The sequence below is a fragment of the Trichechus manatus genome, unplaced genomic scaffold, assembly GCF_000243295.1.
Source record: "Trichechus manatus latirostris isolate Lorelei unplaced genomic scaffold, TriManLat1.0 scaffold00164, whole genome shotgun sequence".
Taxonomy (NCBI): Eukaryota; Metazoa; Chordata; class Mammalia; order Sirenia; family Trichechidae; genus Trichechus; species Trichechus manatus.
In genome coordinates this window covers 3,892,100-3,915,544 of record NW_004444100.1, presented here as the reverse complement: position 1 = coordinate 3,915,544, position 23,445 = coordinate 3,892,100, and the positions used below count along the sequence as shown (strand labels likewise).

General features: G+C 38.5%; 1 protein-coding gene across 1 annotated transcript in view; it reads left to right on the top strand.

Annotated features, from left to right (window-relative positions):
- PTPRR (protein tyrosine phosphatase receptor type R) overlaps positions 1-23,445 on the top strand; it is a 362,799-nt gene that overhangs the window by 224,456 nt on the left and 114,898 nt on the right. Inside the window, exons 5-6 of the mRNA XM_004386446.1 lie at positions 3,725-3,835; positions 15,625-15,887. Of these exons, the coding sequence (XP_004386503.1) occupies positions 3,725-3,835; positions 15,625-15,887 (374 nt within the window). The remainder of the gene's footprint in view (positions 1-3,724; positions 3,836-15,624; positions 15,888-23,445) is intronic.

Sequence of the window (23,445 nt, the reverse complement as noted above, 5' to 3'; positions counted from 1 at the left end):
GCTTGCAAGCTTTTAAGACCCCAGATGCCACTCACCAAAGTAGGATGTAGAACATTTTCTTAATAAACTTCGTTATGCCAATTGACCTAGATGTTCCCTGAAAGCATGGTCCCCAGACCCCTGCCCCTGCTACTCTGTCCCTCAAAGTTTTTGCTTGTATTCTGAAAACTTCTTAGCTTTGGTTTAGTCCAGTTGTGCTGACTTCCCCTGTAGTGTGTTTAAAATTATTTTTACACAACTTGTTAAATACCTATATAAACAATAAGTTCTACGTTGATATATAGAGTTTTTTTGTTTGTTTTGTTTGTTCAGTTTCAAATTATTCCTATTTAACAGGTCTTATATTTCAAAGGAGGAAGTTACCTTCTTTAAATAACAAGCCAATGTGCTGACTGATTTGTTCATGGAATTTTTACAAGAAGAAATAACCATGACAAATAAATTTAAACCTTAATCTATGAATTTCATGATTATGCTTTCAAACTAGGAACATTAGCCAGCAGTCTAGTCTAAACAATTACAGATGTAGCCATACACTGTTGAGGGAGGAATACAATCAATGTCAACATGTGTCAGAACATTCAAACCAAATCACCTACCTTGTGCATAACACAGTGGAAGTTTGGCATTTATCCAATAAAAACATAGTGTTGTAGGATACATCTCATTTATCTGTCTAGTCAATCAATTTCATCAGATAATTTGTAACATTTTCACTTCATTTTTATTTTAAGTGCTTTGGTCTCTGTATCATCTTCTCTCCTAAATCCCAGCATCTGGGATCAGAACTGATTTAAAAAAAGACAAGAAAACTATAGTATATCAAGTTTAACAGGATATAGAGAAGCAGTGGTTATCAATACAGGAGACTGCCCCAGTTTTCAGCAATAAAACAAAGCAAAACCCATCAGCTTCTTTCACTGCAAATACATTAAAAGGGCAAAGTGATATAGCTATGAAATAAGACGTAAAGATGATACAGTGGCATTGGTTTGACCCAGCCACAGGGCATCTGAATTTTGAACCCTTAGCCCCTGACAAAATCTATAAACCGTGGGGTTAACCCTATGCAAAGGTTAGATTGGAGATTCCTGTGAGTTACAATCTTTTTACTTGTGGGATCTTAACTATAAACTTTGCCATTTATTACCCTGCCCTTATCAAGTGTTTTAGATCTCTGTACCGGTATAGTAATGCTCAGCAGGAGTAGCATGAGTCAGAAGGAAATCTATTTACCGAGAAAGCGTGGTGACTAAGTTCTAAGAGTTCAAAACAAGTGTTTTTCTAACTAGGGAGTGTGGGGGATGGTTAATTCTGCTATCATCACTGCTTCAGTTAAAAAAGAAAACAAAACTAGTTTGTCTTAAACAGAAAGGAACATGTTAGTATCTCAAGAGGTATTGAACTATAGCAGAAAAAAAGAAAAAGAAGAAGAAGGGGGCAGCAGGATGAAACAAACCAAGTTAGGAACACAAAATCTTTTTCCACCCAACCTAACCACCCCTTTTTATTCAAAGTTTACATGAGCTAAAGCTCAGATGCTCATACTTAGACTTGACAAGTTTATGCTGCCTACTTGAAGGCTTAATTAGTTTGCTTTTATAGCAAGTAATAGATGCTATTTAGTACCTGCAAAAAATTAATTTCTAAATTTATACCTGATTTCTACAAGGGCTTTATTTTCTATTAGTTTCCAGCTAACTTTATAGAGACAGGGGAATAATAAATGATCTGGCTGATGTCAGAGAGTAAAAGAAAAGTTAGCACTTAACCCAAGATGTCATTTCTAGCAAGATACTTTGTTCCTAATCAAAGGGTTGCTGTTGTTGGATGCCTCTTGAGTTGATTCTGACTCGTAGCAACCCCATGTGACAGAGTAGAACTGCTCTATAGGGTTTTCTTGGCTGTAATCTTTACAAAAGCAGATCACCAGGTCTCTCTCCCACTGAGGGGCTGTGTGGGTTCAAATCACCAACTGTTTGGTTAGCAGCTGAGCACTTAACTGTTGTGCCACCAGGCTCCTCCTAATCAAAGTAATATATTGCAAATTTCATCAAGCAAGTATTTTCTGATTCTCTATCAGTTACCAGTAGCAGCTGAGCGATTTAACCACTGCACCACCAGGGCTCCTTCAAAATAATATATACCTAAGTCATTTCTTGGGACCCTGGTGGCACAGTGGTTAAGAGCTCAGCTGCAAACCAAAAGGTCAGCAATCTGAATCCACCAGCTGCTCCTTGGAAACCCTACGGTGCAGCTCTACTCTGTCCTATAGGATCACTATGAGTTGGAATCAACTCAATGGCAACGAGTTTTTTGGTTTCTGGTTTTTTTTAAAGTCATTTCTTGTGTCTGTGAATTTGTCTTTGTCTTAAAAGTCGGCAGGATGTTATAGTGAGCCCATCAATGTTTTACAAGTGAAGAAAATGGAAACTCAACTACCCCAAGCAAGTAAAATGCCCTCCAAATAGTTTTTGTAATCACAATTGAACTCAAAGACCTGATTTGTTCTATCTTGCTCATCTCCAAACCAGGACCCACTTAAGTACCAAAATAAAAGTTTTTGCAAAACATTTTGCAAGGAAAATATTTTATTTTTGTCTAACTTACTAATGTTGAATTTATTTTACTTTTTTAAAAAGCTTGAAAAATAAGTGGAAGTGACTTCAAAGTTCAGACACCTACAAGATAGATTTTGCTCAAGCCTTTCTCATCTATGGAGAAAATGTTTCAGGACAGATAAGTGCCCTCACTAGGGGAGAAATAAAAGCAGTCTTCAATAAAGTGGCTTTTTACATGAGTGGAAGCATTTGATTTGATTTAGCCTTTATACATTTTTCCTAATCATAAGCTATTTGGTTTCAAGTTAAAGTTTCTTTAACTGCAAGTCTGCAAATTTTATTGAATTATTAAAAATTTCATTCTAAAACTTGATTTCAGTGAATGTAATTTTTTAAAAGAATGAGTGAAATAAAACCAAGAGATTCATTCATATTTTATTCATGCTTCTCCACCCCTCCACCTCCAAAGTAGTAAGTAAAAAATAAAATAAAATAAATGAATTTTTTTATTTTACCTTTTATTACCAACTAACCGGGACCTTTTGGTGTTCTCTGTTGCTCTAAATAAAATATAACATCCTGACAATTTGCAAGACTGAGATGGTACTTTAATCAGATTTTGACAAAGCAGACTCTATTTAAGAAAAAAAAATGATAAAAGGGTAAACAAAAGAAGGAAATGATCCCGTCAGATTGCTATTTATTAACGCATCATGAGATCTCGCTTGCACCTGTTTCACTTTTGTTTAAAAGTAAAGAGCAGTATTGCAGCAAGTGAACCAGGGTGTCAGTGTTGTGGGAGGGGACATAAAACGAGAGTGAGGGAAGCTTCAGAAACAATTTCCTCAACACAGAAAAGAACATAACTCTCTTACCTATGAGCCAGGTAGTTTGCAAGAGAAACTGAGAGGGATATGCACGAAGCCTGGGACCAGAGTCTGCCACATCAGTCGTGTTTACTCCTGATAAAATAATCACCTGATGTACGAGGGTTACAGTCCCTTGTCTTAGATCGGTTTGAGAGGCAGTTCTGGCAGCAGAGAGCGTAGGTGTGTTCCACTACACTGAATGGAATAAAGCTAAAAATATGTCTAGTGTCTGACAAGATCTCCAGTCTACCCAAGCTCTCATTTAATGTTGGACTTTCTGTTTTGCTTTTAAAGAAAAATGTTTTACAAGGACAGCATGAAGCGGACAAAATCTGGAGCAAAGAAGGATTTTATGCTGTTGTCATTTTTCTCAGCATCTTTGTTATTATAGTAACATGTTTGATGGTAAGTTTGCTTCTTTATATATTTTATCCTTTGCTGAGCCCACTGCTTAATATTACTGGATACATTGCCGTTCAGGTGAATGTTGAGAAGACTGGTGGCAGAAACAAGACTATGTCATGTTGGGTACATTTGACATCGGACAGCAGAGTGAGTGCTAAAGAAAACCTATGGAATTATGTTTGTGGAACTGCATAATAAGGCTGTAATTGCAGTAAGGCTTCTAGTAACTTGATCAACCCTAAGTGTGAAGCTTTAGAAGGTGATTTACCAAGGTCACTGAAGCCTTCAAAGTCATTCCAGTCTCATGGGCACGCTTTGGGCTTACTTTATTTCTTGTTTTATATCATCTTTATGAAACTCAGGAATAAAAAAAAAGGAAATATGTCTTAAGAGTATGCTTACTCTCTAAGGAGTGGTTGATTTCCTTATTTCTGAAGGGCCTTGAAAGCATTCTACAAAATACCAGGCATGAAAAGGAGGGGATTATAGGCTCAAAGGCTAAACAGTCCACTACCAACTAATTCTTTAAGTGACTGAATAATATAAAATGTATATACTGCAATAGTTCTTTACGTTACAAATTAGTGGTCTTTAACCACATATTTCTAATTAAATAACAGAACCAAAAATAAACCTAAACTCACTAAACCAGGCAGTGCTATTTGGTCTTGAATGAGTTAACAGTTACCTTGCAAGCAGAATGATAACTTTTTCAAATCTTTTGCAAATTTTCTGATGTAACATAATCTCTGAAGTTTACGAAAGGGGTTTAATGTATTTTTTTTTCCTGGAAGCTATGTTCTTTTCTATTTGCCATATTTAAAAAAGTGTTTCTTCTTAGTTTTTAAATGCCCCCAGAAAAGACATCATGCTACTTATTTTATCTGCGATCAATAGTAGTGCTAAGTGTCTTGTTAGATTTTGTTCATTTGTGCTCCCCCTTTCTGGGAAGGGGTTTATGTTAGAAATATTAGCACTCCAGTCTGGAAAGTCAGAGGCTGAGTGGGTCTAAACTTGAAAGATACAGAACAATTAAGGCCACAAATAAGGTGGATGTAATCATATTTCCTAGAGACCAAAATACAGGAAGTAGCAAAAACACCCTAAAGCTTCCATCATAATGATAATGGCTATGAATTCAGAGGCATCTTTATGGTCCAGGCATAAAGACAAAAAAAAATTTTAAGTTATGACACAATAAACAAAAGAATAAAATTGAATAAAAGAGCAGATTTTTATATCTTAAATGGTGGAAATTTAAAAAAGAAAAAGAATTTTAATGAGAGGATACTGAGGAGGTGGCTGGCTGAAAGTTTTGTGGAGATTGTAGCAGAGGCCTCTGGGCATTTTTTAGTGTTTTAGAGGGTATGGTTCCTTGTTATGCTTAATTTCACTTCAAAATATGTGATTCTTCTTTTCTTTTATACAGGAAATCGCAGGTACTGCTCTCTCTTGTCAGTCACAATGAGTGTGTTTTTCTCTCTTGCAGATGAAAAAGGATGGGCGGAGAGGAAGGATAGGAAGGGGTAAAGAGGAATACATAGTAATGGAGCTTTTAAAGAGGGTAAATGGATTAACATTCAGAAGAGCAAAGGCAAGGATAAAGAGAAAAGTGGGAAGGTAGATTCACGAGCAGACTCTGAGTCCTGTTGTTGTTAGGTGTGGTCAAGTGGGTTCCAACTCATAGTGACCCCACACACAACAGAATGAAACACTGCCCGGTCCTGCGCTGTCCTCACAATCTTTGCCATGTTGGAGCCCATTGTTGCAGCCACTGTGTCAGTCCATCTCTTTGAGTGTCTTCCTCTTTTTCACTGACCCTCAATTTTACAAAGCATGATGTCCTTCTTCAGGGACTGGTCCTTGCTGATAACCTCTTCAAAATACGTGAGAGGAAGCCTTGCCATCCTTGCCTCTAAGAAGCATTCTGGCTGTACTTTTTCCAAGACACTATAGGGCAGAAAGGGGCAGGGTAGAATTTTACCATACAAGATATGTTTGAGAGTCCGCATTCCTAACCCAGGGAACACCTATGTATCCAACCAAAACCAAAAACAAACCAGTTGCCGTGGAGTAGATTCTGACGCATACCAACCCTATGTGTGTCATAGTAGAACTGTGCTCCATAGGGTTTTCATGGCTGTGACCTTTCAGAAGCAGATCTCTAGCCCTTTCTTCTTCCAAGATGTCTCTGAGTAGGTTCGAACCACCAACATTTTCATTAGTAGCTGTGCACTTAACCATTTGCACCCCCGGGTACTCCATGTGTATCCAACAAGACTACCTAAATCCCTGCATGACATACTGGTCTTATGTGGCAAAAGGACCTGCAATAGCCACACCCTCAGCCAGTTGGGGCCAGAGGACAATTCTTCTTTCCCAATATTTGCAAAACATCAATGTGAAAGTCAGAAACCTAGGTAAGTCTGCTCTAATGTTACTAGAACAATTAAATAAGGAATGCTTAAAAGGTATAGGTGATTGCTCTCTTTTGGGTTGCTAGGTAGATGCATCCACTCATTCAATCAACAAGCTCTTTGGAAGCATGCACTGTGGGCATGTTGTTAAAGGCCTGTGAGCTGTGGGTCAGGAGAGAACAAGACAGATGAGGCCCCTGTTCTCCTGAAGCCTATACTCTAGAGTTGGACACAGTGAAAAATTAAGTTAATTTTTAAAAAAATCAAATATCATAAGTGCTGTGAAGAAGACAGCATAATAGTGAGTGAGTGGAGCAGGCGTTTGAGGCATTTGATAGCAATGAGTAGAGATGAAAATGTGAGAAAAAGACCGCCTAGGCAAAGGGTACAGTGTGTGGCACAGGTCTGAGGTGGGAATAAGCTTAGCTTTATTCCCTAGGTGTTACAAACAGTTAACATGCTCAGCCGCTAACCAAAAGATTCAAGGTTCAGATCTACCCAAAGGTGTCTCAGAAGGAAGGCCTAGCAATCTACTTCCGAAAAATCAACCATGGAAAACCCTATGGAGTCCAGTTCTACTCTGACACACGTGGAGTCGCCATGAGTCGGAGTTGACTCAAAGGCAACTGGTGGCGATCTGGGTTCAAGAAGAAGAACAGAAATCAAGTGTTTTGAGCACGTAGGGCCTTGTTGTGATCTGATTTGTGTATTTAAATGATCATATTCTCTGTTGCCTGAAGAATAGTTGCGACAAAGGATGGGATGACCTGTAGAAGCAAGAAGACCATTGCAGAGGCTACTACAATAGATGAAAAAGATGATGGCTCAGAGAAGGGGGGTGGGGGTCAGTGGCAGTGACATGGAGAGAAATGAATGACTGAGGATTTATTTGAAGGTAGAGCTGACAAGATTTGCTTTGTACTGATTCTGGAGGAGAGGGAAATAAAAAAGTAAAGGTGACTCCAAAGTTATTTGATTTGATTACCTAGAAGGCAATGCTCCCAATTCCTGGGAGGAGAAAGATGTTTGAGGGTGAAGGTAATAGCGAGAGAGAAGCAACATTTTTACTCTGTATTCAAATAAACCAAAAAAAAAAAAAAAAAAAAAACCCCATTGCTGTCGAGTTGATTGCCACTCACAGCAACGCTATAGACAGGGTAGAACTGCCCCATAGGGTTTCCAAGGAGCAGCTGCTGGATTTGAACTGCCAACCTTTTGGTCAGCAGCCATAGCACACCATAGCTCTTAACCACTGTGCAACAGGACCCCTGTATTCAAATAGTTGTCAAATAAATGAAAGAAACAAGTAAAATGATAGATTTCAAACACTATCTTAAATTTTAATATGAAAAAGTCACTTAAAAAAAGTAACAAGAAAACCTGCAGTACATAAAAAGGAACTGATAATAATAGGAAAATAAATACTACCTAGTAGATAGGATTAAAATGAAGCTCAGTTTATTTGATGATAACTTAACCACTGACAAGTCAACAGTTCAATTTAGGGGCATGTCAAAAGTGATTCTCTAAAATAAGCTTATCTTTGTCAATGTTCAAATGGTTTTGATAATGATCTTGCTTTCAAGTGAGTTTTTTACTTGAATCTGTAAGTAACAGTCAATGCTATCACTGTTGTAATCCTCAAACATATATACTCCATCCTGTTATCTATAATTTTGTGGATTCAATGCACAGGAAAAGAAAGAACTCAGAATTTTCCTTCTGGCATTAATTATATTTATGGAAGACCAAATACTATTATTGGCACCCAGTCTTCCTACACACCATAGAAAAGAAAAGCACGTGCTTTTATTATGAAGCTATACAGGTAAATGGCTGTAATGGAGGACTACAAGTCCTATGTAAAAATAACTTGAGACATGGCCACGTTTTTTAAATGTGGCACATTGTTTACTTTCCTTAAAATACAAAAATGTTTTTAATGTTGCCAGGCATAAAATTAGACAGACATGACATTTTCAAACGTGTGACTTATTTAAGCACCTCTCAAATGTGAATGTAGAGTGGGTGGAGCAGCAAATAGACAAATACAATTTTCCGAGAAACATTGTGTGGGCAACTTTTAATCCATTCAGTCTGTTTTAGGTGGAGAAAGTCTATTACTAAGAAGAATTAATTCTTCAACTTGAATAAATAATAGGTAGAATGCCATTTATCATCTAAATTCGATCTCCAAATGAACTTAGAGGTTTATTAACGAGTGCAAAGGTGTTTATTATGTGTAGGAAAAGATGTGTAGAAGCTGGATTGCTATACTGTTACACAGTTTAAGAAAATGCATAGGAACAGCTGTTTGGGTTGGTAAAAGCTCTGGCGTGTTAGACCCATAGAGGAGTCATCATATGTGATACGTAGAGTTTCTCTAGTTATGGTCTAGTTAGTAGAGGCAGGAAATTATTAAGACCACCTGCTATAGCCTGAGCATCATGCAATAAACACAGGTTAATGTGAACATTAATAGCTATGCTTTTCTAATTTGCTATATATAATCCCTAGGGGTCGAGGGAAATGAGACTAGATTTCTAGCTGGAATGATTGGTTCCAGAACTATTTTCCAAGGTAGGCCTATGTCTAAAAGTAATTTTCAATTTTTTTCTGTATTAATGAAAACCATTTCGCTATGAATACCTAACCTTCTTAATAGTACTACTACTAATAGTAATAGTTATTATTATAGTTCATTCATTGCACACTTACTGTGATGCCTGATATTTTACAATGTATTTTAGTCTTCTATGATTACTGATGAGAAAACCAAGATACAGAGAAGATAAGTGACTTGACCAAGAACACACAGTGGTGGGAATGTGTGTGTGTGTGTGTGTAGGGGCGGGTGTTGAGTTTCAAACCCAAGTCTGTCTGGATTAAAAGTCTGCACTCTTTACTGTGAGTCCATATATGAAGGAGTCAAACTGTGATTTCTTTTAGACCTATAGCTCTATCTTATGAACATCTATTTTTTGTCACAAAGATGTCCAGTAACAGATGCGAGTGCTTCTATTAATCAGAGACATTCCACCCAGACACCCAGGACACACATCTGTTTTTACACTTAGCATCTTATACTGGGTAGGATTTTTACACGTTTGTCTCTTCTGCAAACCTTCTTCAGACAGGGCTGTGTGCTGTCTACCTTTGCATCGGCAATGTCTGGTTTCTGGAATGTAGTAGTGATTGCTTCATGCTTATTAAATTTTTAAAAATTAAAAAAAAAACTAGAAAATGAATGAATGAACAAAATTTCAGAACTAAGTGTAAAATACTGCAGAAAATGTTATGGACTGTTAATTGGTGGCATCATTTAAAAATCTGAACCGATTTTAATCCAAATAGAATGTTTTAAGTGTTACTTGCTTGTAATATTTTTAAATGAAAATTATAAACTGCAGAAGAGCTTCATAGGATTGTTTTTAGCTTCCCCCATTTCTGTTTTTCTCTGGTTCTGTTCTTCCTGCTATTTTTTTTTCCTCTTGTTAAAGTTTGACTTTTGCAGCTCTTCTCACTCAATATTCCTTTTTCTTTTCCTTTTTCAATTGATCAAGTGACTTTATCACATCCCACTCTTAAAGATGAAGGAAAAATACTGACTTGTCATTGTTCAGAGCAAGCTTTTGGGCTTAAAACAAAGTGCTCTCATATACAGAAATATACTATTTCCCATAACTCTGACACAGTTTCCAGACACTTTGGGAAAGAGGTTGGAAAGAAAGATGTGAGAATTTGGAAAAGAACAATAGAGTTGAGTGATCATCGGCCTGGAAGTCGGGAAACCTGGATTTTAGGCTTTATGTCTAACCTTGCATAAGTCATCCAATAGCTCTGGACTTAAATGCAAAATGAAGACATTTTATGAAATGATTTTTAAGATCATATAGCAGCACTATTGACATTTTGTTTCTCTGTTTTGGCGTGTCCATTCTGTATAAGGTGGGGTGTTTGGCAGCATTCCTGGCCTCTCTACCCACTAGCTCCAATAGCACACCTTCACCCTTACTGTGACAAGAAAAATTATCTTCAGACATTGCCAAATGCCCTCTGAGGGGCAAAATCCCTACCAGTTTAAGAGAACTGCCTTATAGCTTAAGTCTGTGGTAATTGAAGAAGCCCTGGTGGCACAATGGTTGAAGTGCTTGGCTGCCAATCAAAAGGTCGGTGATTCAAAAGCACCAGCTGCTCTGTGGGAGACCAGACCTGGCAATCTGCTTCTGTAAAGATTCCAGCCTAGGAAACCCTGTGGGTGAGTTCTACTCTGTCCTTTAGGGTCACTAGGAGTTGGAACCGACTTGACGGCACACAACAACATGGCAATTGCCCTATTGCCAAGCAGCAAACTCTTCAAATTCTTCAATATTTTTTCAGACAGCCCAATCTCTCTCTAGAGTATTTTTAAAGAGTGGGTTATAAACATTATACATTCTCCTAGTTCTGCTTTTCCCTAATTAAAGACATAGAAATCACTTTGTACACATACCACACAGCGGTATATTGAAAAGTTGACCTCTGACCAGAGATGAAGTAAATAGATGACTGATTGCAAAATATGTGACAAAGGTTCCTCATCAAGAACATAAACTCGTGAATGGTAGGGAAGGACTTTGCGCGAGAGATTATTTTACACTAATGTAGTCATAAAAATGACCTGTCAAGAACGATTGAGAAGGTTAATATTTCCTTGGCTTTCTCATTTTTGAAATATGCTTTTCCAAGGCTCCAGTGTAAACAGGCAAGCAAGTGTTCTGACATACATACTATATTTGAAGAGCTTAGAATGTACAATACATATATTATCTTCTACTAAATATATTTTTGGAAAGGTACAGAGATATTTGTTTCTTTTCTCATTCAGGAAAATAACTTGCTTTTAGTAGTTATGTGTTTAGCTTAATACAATAAGCTAAGCCTGTATGTGGTATGTGTCTTCCAATTGGTATTGTTCTAGTGTGGATTTTGTTTTTGCAGAGTGGTGGCAAAGTACCCTGAGAGGGTTGTGAAAACTGAAGTAAGTTGCAAACTTCTCCCACCCTTAGGCACTATTTATAGTAGCCTATGAATGGCATAAGCCATTCATCTGCAGTATTTTCTATCCACAAAACCAAAAACCAAACCTACTGCTGTCGAGTCAATTTCAACTCATAGCGACCCTATAGGACAGAGTAGAAATGCTTCATAGGATTTCCAAGGAGCAGCTGGTGGATTTGAACTGCTGACTTTTCGATTAGCAGCCAAACACTTATTTTGGTTAGCAAAGAGCTCTTAATCACTGCACCACCGGGGCTCCATTTCTATAATTAAAGAAAAACAATATACTTGTTTGAAAGTAATCATAGTAAGACTAAGGGTAAGAAACTTGCCACTTAGCATTAGACAACTTTTTATTGCCTTCCACAGTAACATTTGTCATGGAAATATTCAGAACTCATTTTTTTTCAAAATTTAAGATTTAACTGTACAGAATTAATGAATATCACCAGCATAAAAGTTTCCAGGTTATGAGGGAGTGAACTGAAATAAAAAACAACAAGGATTCTCTTCAATTTCCTGACAGTTCAGTTAATCATATGTATTTCTAGTCATACCTCATATGTACATAGTCTTTCCCCTTAAAAAGACTTTATTTCAGTTCACAAAAGACATACTCTTAGATTCAGTAGTTTTTAAATCCAGTATTGAGACTCACATCTGCTGCAGATGTGGTTGCAGAGTCCATCTTTAAGAATGGTGGCGTGGGGAAGAGCGGCACAAATGTTGATAGGTGCCGTCATTTTCCACTCATAGTGACCCCATGTAACAGAGTAGAACTGCCCCATAGGGTTTTCTTGATTATAATCTTTATGGAAGCAGATCACCAGGTCATTCTCCTGCAGAGTGGTTGAGTGGATTTGAATTGCCAATCTTTCGGTTAGCAGCTGAGTACTTAACTGTTGTGCCACCTGGGCTCCTTTAGAGGGTGGAAAGTGCATAGGCTGGCAAATCAGAACTTCATTTAGGGCTTGGCTCTGCCACAGCTAACTGCTGACTTTGGGCAAGTCACATTACTTATCTAGACCTGTTTCCTTAATGTATAAAGAGACCAGAACCACTTCGAGTGGCCATTTTAACTGATTCCCTCTGCAGCCCTAATTAGAAAGTCATTTCACGTAATTTAACCCCTGTTTTTTTTACCTCTCTGTCTTCCCTGAACTTTCTTTCTTGTTAGGAAAATCTGGGGTGTTAGACCTGAGACATCATTAAATTGAGTTTTCACTTTGTGTTTAAATAACTCCAAAGGCCCCTTTTATATCACAATTTCTAGTTCTTTTGTTGTTAATTTTGAGTCACTTTTCTGATGACTAAAGAACATCTTTGAGTAATTTTTTTTTCAACAAGAGTACACGGGTAGTATATTTCCTAAGACCCGTGTCTTCATACATCAATTTGTCTAGGTGTGAAATTCATACATCCTTTGTAGTCTACATTTTTTCTCAACACCATGAGAATGTCTCCATTTTCTTCTCATATTTACTCCTCTTTCAACAAACATACACAGTTCCTTTTTAGCCTAAAAACCCTTTTATTCCATACTCCTAATTTTCATAAGAATAAATTCCAGTCTATTTTGTTCACAGCTGAATCCATTGTATCTTTCACAATACATGATATATAGTGTGTACTGAAAATAGTTTTGAATGACTTCCTTATCTTTTGTTTCTTTTGGTTTATAGTTTATGGTAAGTCTTCTCTGACTTCTGTATCCGTCATCTTTTCTCTGGTTTTCATTCTTCATCTCTTTACCCTTTTGCTCTCCATTCCAGGCAGTCTCTTGAGTTTGACATACATACCACTGATTACTGAGACCTGGTGGTCCAGTGGTTAAGAGCTTGGCTGCTAACCAAAAGGTCAGCAGTTCAAATCCACCAGCTGCTTCTTGGAAACCCTAGGGGGCAGGTCTACTCTGTCCTATAGGGTCACTATGAGTCAGAATTGACTCAATGGCAATGGGTTTGGCTTTTTTGTTTTTGTTTTTACCACCAATTACATTTTCTGCATTGTCAGTTCTGCTTTTTATTGCTTACAAAGATTTACATTCTACTACTGAGTTTCTAGTTCCCTGTATTTTTTTTTAATAGCAGTAGGACAACTGTTTATCTTAGATTGTTGTGTTTTTATTTCATCCTGATTTTTTAATAATCTAATCTTGTCAAATAGACTTTTTCCTCCCCAGTATCATTTTAAGAATACTGGGCAAAATTTTCTAAAATTATCCTGTAGTAAATTCTCATAACTAATTATGGCCTACACAATTTCAGGTGGATTCTTCCCTAATTTTCTTTTTTGTTTATTCATCCTGTATCAAGAAAATATATATATATCTATCTTTCTAGTAGATTTAAAATATAAAGATTACTAGGATTTACAGGAACTTTGAAAGAGAAGGAAAGACAGAATTAACTTTGTAACTATTTAGAGTAAATGTGATTGCAAAGTGCCAGGAAAGGCCCCTCCCCCTAAAATAACACTCATTCAGCTAATGGATTTCTGAAATGAAATAGAGAAATGTAATTAGCTTAAGGCTTTTTAAGATGCAAATGCCACCAGTGCTGTATACCTTCAGACAGTTGCAGATAACTGGTTAAGTCACATCTTGTGAATTAACTTTTCAAGAAATTTTCTGAGAGAGGACTTGAAGAAACCCAAGGACACCTAGTTTCTGCGGGAAATGGGGTAAAGAAATCAGCCCCAAGAAAAGGAAAAAAAAAAGGGGGGAAGGGGCCTATAAAAAGGGGAGCCTAAGGACGTGAAAGACACATTTTGCCCACTTCACAATATAGCCCATGGAGTGACCCAACAAAGTTATTCCAATTCTTTTAAATGTTTAAAAGTGTTGAAACTTACTATTTCTGAAATGAATATCATTTTGGAAAGAGCTCTGTTGAGAATGGAGGAAAGTGATACTTCTGCTTTTTTCTAATGCATAAAAATTATGAGAGGAAAGGGGTGAGAAAGAGAATCCTGGTTGTCCAAATTGTTTTTAGATACATACCCTAAATATAATTGTCAAGTATTACCAGATAGTTGTTGTTAGGTGCCATTGAGTTGGTTCCGACTCATAGTGACCCTATGTACAGAATGAGACACTGCCCGATCCTGCACCATCCTCACAATCTTTGCTATGCTGGAGGCCATTGTTGCAGCCACTGTGTCAATCCCTCACATTGAGGATTTTCCTCTTTCTAGCTGACCCTCTACTTTACCAAGCATGATGTCCTGCTCCAGGGGCTGGTCCCTGCTGATAACATGTCCAAAATACGAGCGGAAGTTTCACCATCCTTGTTTCTAAGGAGCATTCTGACTGTACTTCTTCCAAGACAGATTTGTTTGTTCTTCTGGCAGTCCATGGTATATTCAGTATTCTTCAGCAACACGATAATTCAAAGATGTCAATTCTTATTTGGTCTTCCTTATTCATTGTGCAGCTTTCGCATGCATTTGAGGCGATTGAAAATACCGTGGCTTGGGTCAGGCGCACCTTAATTCTCAAAGTGACGTCTTTGCTTTTTAACACTTTAAAGAGGTCTTTTACAGCAGATTTGCTCAATGCAATACTATATATTCATGTTAATATATGACTGATGCAAATATTTATTAACATAAGAAATTATGGTTTATAGCATAACTTTTTTTATTGATACTTTGCAAGATGCTTTTTCTTCTATGCTGTATTGAATGTGTATATCTAATTATATACATATCATACCCATATTTCATTGCTACAAGCCTCCCTTGTCAGCCATCTTAAGTAAAAACTCCCATCTGATTAAATTGACATCTGGCATTTTCATAACATTAGTCAAATTTTCTTTTGAACATGTCTTTGAGGAACAGATTCATGCCCATACATATTTAATATGTATGTGTAAATAACTGTTGTTAGTTGCTGTTGAGTCAGCTCCAGCTCATAGAGATCTTACATAGAACAGAACAAAACATTGCCCAGTCACGTGCCATCTTCATGGTCATTGCAATGTTTGAGTCCATTGTTTTGACCACTGTGTCGATCTATCTCACGGAGGGCCACCCTTGTTTTTACCAGTCCTCCACTTTACCAACCATTATATCCTTTTCTCGCAGTTATCTTTCCTAATGATGTGTCCAAAGTAAGTGAACCACATTCTCGCCATAACCAGAAATACAAGTATATCCTTTTGAGAAAATCTTAATACCACTAAAGTGAGAAATCATCCTAGAAGGCTTTGCTTACTTTTATTATCATTAAACCTTTATTTTGGTTTGTCTTCTAGGTGGGATGGAGGAGGTCACATGTTGTTGTTCAATGTGAGAGAATGTGACAGGCCATTATCTCTCCTTCTGCAGATTCTCTATAGATTAAAAGAAAAATTTCAGCTTTCCTTGAGACAAGATAAAGAGAAAAATCAGGAGATCCACTTATCACCCATCGTGTTACAGACCACACAGTCCGAGGCAAAGACAGTGAACAGCATGGTCCAGCCTGAGCAGGCCCCCAAGGTGCTGAATGTTGTCGTGGACCCTCAAGGCCGATGCACTCCTGAGATCAAAGCTGCCACCTCTGCGTGTCCTTCGCCTTTCAAGATGAAGCCCATAGGACTTCAGGAGAGGTAAGGGCTTTGCTGTATCCCTTACATGTTGTGTTTTTAAAAGTATTCACCAACTGGATGGGGAAGTTTAGAAACAGTGGTAATAGTTGCACAACTTGATGAATATAATTAATGTTACTCAGCTGTACATGTAAAAAAGAAATGATAAATGTTTCTATACATGTATCATAATTAAAAAATTTGTTTAAAGTATTCACCTACTGGAAAGGATAGAGCTAGAGATGGTTGACATAATCGGGTGGAATCATTCACCCCCCATTGAAGGCCCCCCAACTCCCCAGGGCTCAGTCCCAAAAGATGCAAGTTCCCACTGGTACCTGCACTCTCAAAGCAGCCACTCTAAACTTCTCCCTCCCCAGAGCCCAGGGACTCTTTTATCAGGCTTTGAGAACAGAAAAGTCTGCTCTTACTCCTGGCATATTCTCCCATATCTGACATCCATACCCCAGTCCTGCCACTAAGGGCCTGCCCTTTAAAACTCAAAGCCCAGGACAGGATTCAAATTCCTCTGCTTTCTGCTATTACATTGCTTCCCAAAGGCAATAAAACACCAATCCTGACAGCCTGAATACAGGGAAGATGCAAAGGTGAAGGAGGGGTGGGAATGGTGAGAAGGAAGGGAATACAAGGAAGGAATTCAAAGCATCACTTCCTCTTGGAAGTGATTCCAGGTTCCCCTTGCCGCATTCCTATCCCCTTCTTCCTTCGGCCCACCCTGCTGGCTCTGTTGTAGCTACCTTTCTTCTGCTTTAATCCCATAGTCATACGGGTATACAGTATTTACAGCACTTCTTGTGTGTATTTTAAATTTTGATTTACCTGTCTTACCAATAGACTCTAAGCTTCTTGAAAGCATATATATGATTTAATTGTGTCTTCATCTCTTGGATATAGAACATAATTCTTGAAAAGCAGGAGCTCCTGGAAAGAAAGGCTTGAATGAATGAATGTTATCACAGATAATTTTCAAGTCGTTGCAGAGAAACACTTGGTTTATTCCATCACCCCTTTCTCTTCATTTTTCACTCCATTTTTCTGCCCTAATTCCCTGCCAAGATAAGATTAGTGAAGAGTTTCAAGAGCGATAAAGGATAAAGGACATGAGGTGTTCCATGAGGTTAGAGAACTTTTCTGAGAGTTTTAAGTCTTAAAACTTAATTTATGTTCATAGATTCTTATGGTGCCTTTAAAGTAGCCTGGAGTTTTACAGTTCTCCATCTCTTGCCCCCAGAGTGGAGTAATAATCCTCTGTTTATTACATGAAAGTCTGGCTTCATTAAAATCACCTTGAGGCCATAAAGGCTCCATTATGAGTTGCTTGTCCCAAAAACCTTTTGGGTCATGCCATATAAATCTCTCATCACTAATGGGGAGAATCTATTACTCTACATTATCAATAATAGAGACTAAATGCATATGCTTAGCTGAGGGCAAAGGATACACCCCCAAAACTATGAAGATTAAAGATTCTCATGAGATGAGGGAAATAACAACTCCCTCTTCTTTTCTCCCTGTTTCCAACCAGTCAAAAAATCATATTGATCTTGTTCCTCTGTTTTTCTCCTTAATGATTCCCTCCTTACTGTAACCATCACCCTTGACCTAGGGCTCATTACTTCATAACTGAATTATGTCTCATGATTTTAAAAATGACACTAGACTAATGTGGGTTATATATTTCACATATATTATTTTATTTCACCTAATTTGCCTGCATGTAGTTCTATTCCCTCCTTCAATCCCTACTATATACTCTTCCGATTTATCTTGCTGTAACAATACAAGTATTACAGTTGTCCCCAACTTATGATGTACTGGAGTTATGACGAACCGCACTTATGACTGTCTATTTTTTGTTTTTGGTACATCTTAGTGTTAGTAATATGTACTGCATACCATGCAGCAGCCCTTAATTTGCTGATGTTATCATTCTCAGATGTTCACTTGCAGATGTTCAATGTTACGATTTACTGTTCAAAACGTTGCTGTATAGCAGGCTATAGCAATAGTAATGAAAACAAAAAAATGAGGCTTTCGACTTATGTCAGAACAGACTTATGATGGAGTCATCGGAACATGTATATGATTTTGTCTTACAAAACTCCTCAATGCCTCCCCTGTGGGCCTTTGAGGTCCCTGATCATTCTCTCCAAATCTATTTGCCGCTTCTCCCCCAAAATAAACCTTCCATTCCCCCTACTCTGTTCTCCACCGTATCCTCCCAAATGTGCTGTGTTCCTGTCCACATTTGCACCTTTGTTCACCTGGTCCCTCTTCTTCCCTCCTCCCACCCATCTCTAGACTCCAAAGCCCAACGTGAAATTTACCTCCTACTATTGGCCACGTAACTTAGCCATGACCGCGGTGATCTCTAACACCTCTGAATTCTCACATGCATCACTCATTCTAGCAGTGATTTTAATTAAATAATAATTCATAAAGGGACTGAAACTGGTTTTTGAGTGATTTATTCTGTCTTTTAACCAGATTGTAAGAATCTTAAGGACAGGTACTGTGACTCAAGATCCTCTTGTGTCTTCCATGGTTTCTGTAATACTTGTGCATAGTAAACACTCAAAAAAAAAAACACAGAGTTAATTAATTAATTAATTTTCCTGTACATCTGGGGGTCTCATATATTTCCAAAGAAGATTTCATAAGAACAAGTGGCCTAATGATAAACTACACAGCTAAGATTCAAGAAACCTTGTTCTAATATAAATTTAGCTATTTACTAAAGGAATGACTCAACAGGTCAATTAACTCTTCTTTGAGGTAGTTTTCCCAATATACAAAATAGAGATAATAAGACCTGCCCTGCCCTACTTCAAAGGGATGCTGTAAAATTAACGATCAATATAACATGGCATTGTGCCTTTAAGAAGGAAAAGGGAACGCTAGTATTCTTTTAGTTTTTGTTTTATGATTATTTTTTACAAGCCTGTACTGGGTCAATTATATTTTCCGACTCATAAAAGTTGAGACATTGTTTTCACTGAATTGATGCAGTGAAATTGTCATTTGACATCATAAATATTTTCTCAAGTGTCAATTGACTTAGTTTTTCTCACTCAATTTATTATTTATAAACTGCATCACGTAATGTTATCTAACAAATATCAACATCAAATTAAATGTATTCTAGTGTAACAAATAAATTTATTTCCCATGGCGAATCCATGGATTGGGGAGACAAATTCAAATATCTGCTCCATACTTTGTATGTCTATAACTTGGGATTTGCTTTTACACCTGTAATGAGGAGAGAAAAACATGTGGCACACACAGCTTTCGTGAAGGTTAAGCTAGACAGTAGATGAGTCAGAATAGACTCGATGGCAACAGGTTTGGTTTTATGGCTTTGGCACAGCATAAGGCCATAGATGCCTCCTGTTCCCTCCCCTGCTTTAGCCCACCCCTGTCCTACCCAAACTGAATCCTCTACTTACCAATCTCAAGAAAACTGTATACAGGCCAGGTTCCAAAAGCCCAGTAAACAAGGAATCACATTCAGGCCCTAGAATGGTACATTTTCCACAGTGAGGAGACAGAGAACTCGAAACCTTCTTCAGATTCGTCATGAGTCTACTGTCTGACTAATCTCCAGTTTTATGGAAAATAAAATCAACAGGTAAACGGGTATGTTCACACTATTTCCTCATTTTTCTTGCATTATTTTCAATTAGGAGTAACAACTGAACAAGGACAGTTAGAGAACCGTCCAGAAAAGAAGTGTGGGTCATCATCACATGGGGCTTCCTTCCTTGGTGATCAGTAGGGAGCTAGTAGGGATATCTCATTAATAGAGGTCTTCTTCCTAGCATAACCCCCAAGGATTGCTTATACTCGATGAATACATATTCTCTAACTTTCCTTAAGTTATACTACAATGTGGTTTATTTTGGGTGTGCATAAGTACTCTGTAGATGATACAATCAGTGTCTAGGTGTGTGGGTTTAAAGGCTTTCTTAGGGGTTAAAACCTGGTTCCTGGAAGAATCCTATCAGAGCTAGAACTATGTGTCATATAGTGGAAACATTGTAAAGGGGGGCCTTGCCAGGAAAGTGTAGGGTATTCTACACCCAAAATCAAAGCCTTTATTTACTGTAATTTCCTCCCGCAAGGTGGAACGTCCTGACTTCTGTCCTCAGCTCCCCCTAGTGGAGAAACATTTCAATGCTTACTTGATTAAAAATTTTGATTTATAAGGTTCTGGGGAAACCCTGGAAACCCTGGTGGTGTAGTGGTTAAGTGCTACGGCTGCTAACCAAAAAGTTGACAGTTCAAATCCACCAGGCCTTCCTTGGAAAACCATATGGGGCAGTTCTACTCTGTTCTATAGGGTCGCTATGAGTCGGAATCGACTCGTTGGCAACAGGATTGGTTTTCGGGTTTAATGGCTCCTCAAGGAGCCCTGGTGACACGGTGGTTAAGTGCTCAACTGCTAACCAAAAGGTCAGCAGTTTGAACCCACCAGCGACTCCACAGGAGAAAGATGCGGCAGTCTGCTTGCGTAAAGATTACAGCCTTGGAAACCCTATTAGGCAGCTCTACTCTGTCCTGTAGGGTGGCTATGAGTCAGGCTCTACAGCAACAGGTTTGGGTTTTAATCGTTCCTCAACTTATCTCCCTTTGAAAGATATGAGTAAAGAAACAGGTTATAGGATGGATACAACTGAACATCAGGTCACAGAGTCTACAAAATGACTCTGGAAATGAAAACCTGTAATCATAAAACAGACTCATCAGTGTAAATGAATCCAACTCCCTCATTTTCTATTAGAGACACTGAGGCACAGAATCTTGCTGTCTTAGGCCTTAGGTGAAGTTCGCTGAAAGTATAGCCTGAAAACGGGACCTTTGTCTAAGTGATTCGTTGAGAGAATGGTCTCAGAGAAACCTGCAGGGAAGTCAGGGAAGCAGAGAAGAGAAGCAGTGGCCAAGCAGAGGTGTGGTTTCAGCTGACGTCTAGCCTCAGCCTGATCCCGCATGGATAGTTGTTTCATCTTGAGGTAAAGGGGCTGGGCATCTGTACGTTCATACTAGCCATTGACTGTGGGCCACCCTAGGGTGGGGGGCATAACTTCCTAGACACCTCTGGACTAGGTAGCTGCCATCAGCTGAGGGCAATTCTCTGGGGAAAGAGCAGCCGTGCACTGTTAACAGCCAACCCTCCCAGCAATGGGAAGGGGTGGGAAAAAGACCATCCAGATTAAGGGGATGTGCATAGGACCAACAGCTCATGGTACTTGCCAAAAGTTACAACACTAGATATAGGCGTGCTAAGTTTATACTCCAGGTTTTCTTGATTTTTCCAGGCCATTATACACATACCACATGGCCTCTTTCCAATAAACATGACTCGTTCTAATGAAACCTACAACTGAGCACCACTGAACACAGTCTATCAACCAAGACTCATTCTCAGTCACACAATACGGGGGGTCAAAACATAACCCATAACTAACAACCATTGAGAAGTCAATCCTGATTTAACTCTGAATAGCATCAATAATAACTGAATAGCGTTTACTGACCCTTTACACGTGTTATCTCATTTAAACCTCACAAGAGATCTGTTATACTCTCCTTACAGTTGAAGAAACTAATGCTCAGAGAGTTTAAATTACTGCCCAAATATCTTAATAGTAAGTTACTGGGGAGTGTGAATGTGACATCCAAAACAGGAACCCAAGCAGTCTGGCCCCAGAGACTGTATTTCTAACAAGTACTATATTGCCACCCTTTCAGGGGGAAAATAAAGCACATTCTGGAGGTTCAGGTGCAGAATTCTCACCTTTCATGCAGGAGACCCAGGTTTGATTCCTGTTCAATCAATCCACCTTATATGTAGCCACCACCCCTTTGTTAGTAGAGGCTTATGTGTTGATATGATGCTGAATAGGTCTCAGCGGGGCTTCTAGATTAAGACTGACTAGCGAGAAAGTTCTAGCAGTCTACTTCCTAAAATCAGCCATTGAAAACCCTATGGATCACAACAGTCTGATCTACAACCCATCATGGGGATGATGCAGGACTCAGCAGCATTTTGTTCCATTGTGCTTGGGGTCACCATGAGTTGGAGGCCAACTCAATGGCAGCTAACAATAATAACAACCTAACTGTGCCAAGCACTGTGTTCATGTATTATCACATACAGTCTTCACAACATCCCTTGAGGTGGATACTATTTTTATTACTTTCTTGTTAGTGACCTAACAGAGACTTAGAGGGATGAATAACCCTAAAGGTCACAAAGCAATAAAGATGGAGTTGGAGATTCAAATCTAGATAGCCTGGCTAGAAAATCTACACATAACCATGGTGTTTTACCCCTCTCAGATGATGCAGGTGATAAAATTGTAGCTCTTTTTTATTTATTACAATCACATGAAAATATATTCTTATAGAATGCTTTTATGAGGACATCCCAGGGGTGGGGAGGCGTTGGAAATATGCACAAGCCCTTCCTTAACAGTGAACATCATGCTGTTTTCCTCTTTGTTATAAAATAGACATGATTGCATTTTTATGTAGGTGAGTTGGGATTCTGAAGAATTAGAAAAAATCTTTAAAGGTTTTATTCTTAAAAAACAAACCAACAAAACACTGGGATTAAGAAAATGGATGTAAACGTTTTGAAACCTACCTAAAAAACATTAGCAAGTCAGGACACAAAATGTAGTAGTGTTAACTAAAAGAAATGACAGTGGATACAACCCAAGGAGAGTAGAGCAGGAGCCAAGATGTACTTTTTAAAGAATTAAAAATAAAGGAATTCTGCCTAAAAAGGTAAAAATTGACCATCACTTTTTGGCAAGCACAGTCCTCGCTTCTCTACACGCAGACCCCAAAATGTTCGAGCCCGTGTGGAATGAATGAGTCTCAAGAGTTTAGACTTGGAAGCTGCTCTGTGGAAATCACGAAAATTGCTCCTTTCCTCTCTTCTCCTCCCCTTTCCCCACTCATGGCCCCCGAGAGAATAACAGGAGTAAGTTCTTGAGTCCTCTTAATATTTATTGTCCTCACGCATCTGTCAGTTTGTCTACTGTAGAGGCTTGCGTGTTGCTGTGATGCTGGAAGCTATGCCACCAGTATTTAAATACCAGTAGGGTCACCCATGGTGGACAGGTTTTAGCTGAGCTTGCAGACTAAGACAGACTAGGAAGAAGGACCTGGAAGTCTACTTCTGAAAAAAATTAGCCAAATGAAAAACCTTATGAGGAAGACTCATTAACAGCCTGCAATAAGCAGATGACACAACTTTGCTTGCTGAAAGTGAAGAAGACTTGAAGCACTTACTGATGAAGATCAAAGACTACAGCCTTTTACCACAATGACCGCCCTGACAGGGAATACAACAGAGACTCCCTGATGGAGCAGGAGAAAAGTGGGGTGCAGAACTCAAGTTCTAGTAAAAAGACCAGATTTAATGGTCTGATTGAGACTGGAGAGACCCTGAAAGATGTGGCCCCCGGGCTCTCTGTTAGCCCAAAACTAAAACCATTCGTGAGGCCAACTCTTCAGACAAAGATTAGACTGGACTATGGGACATAAA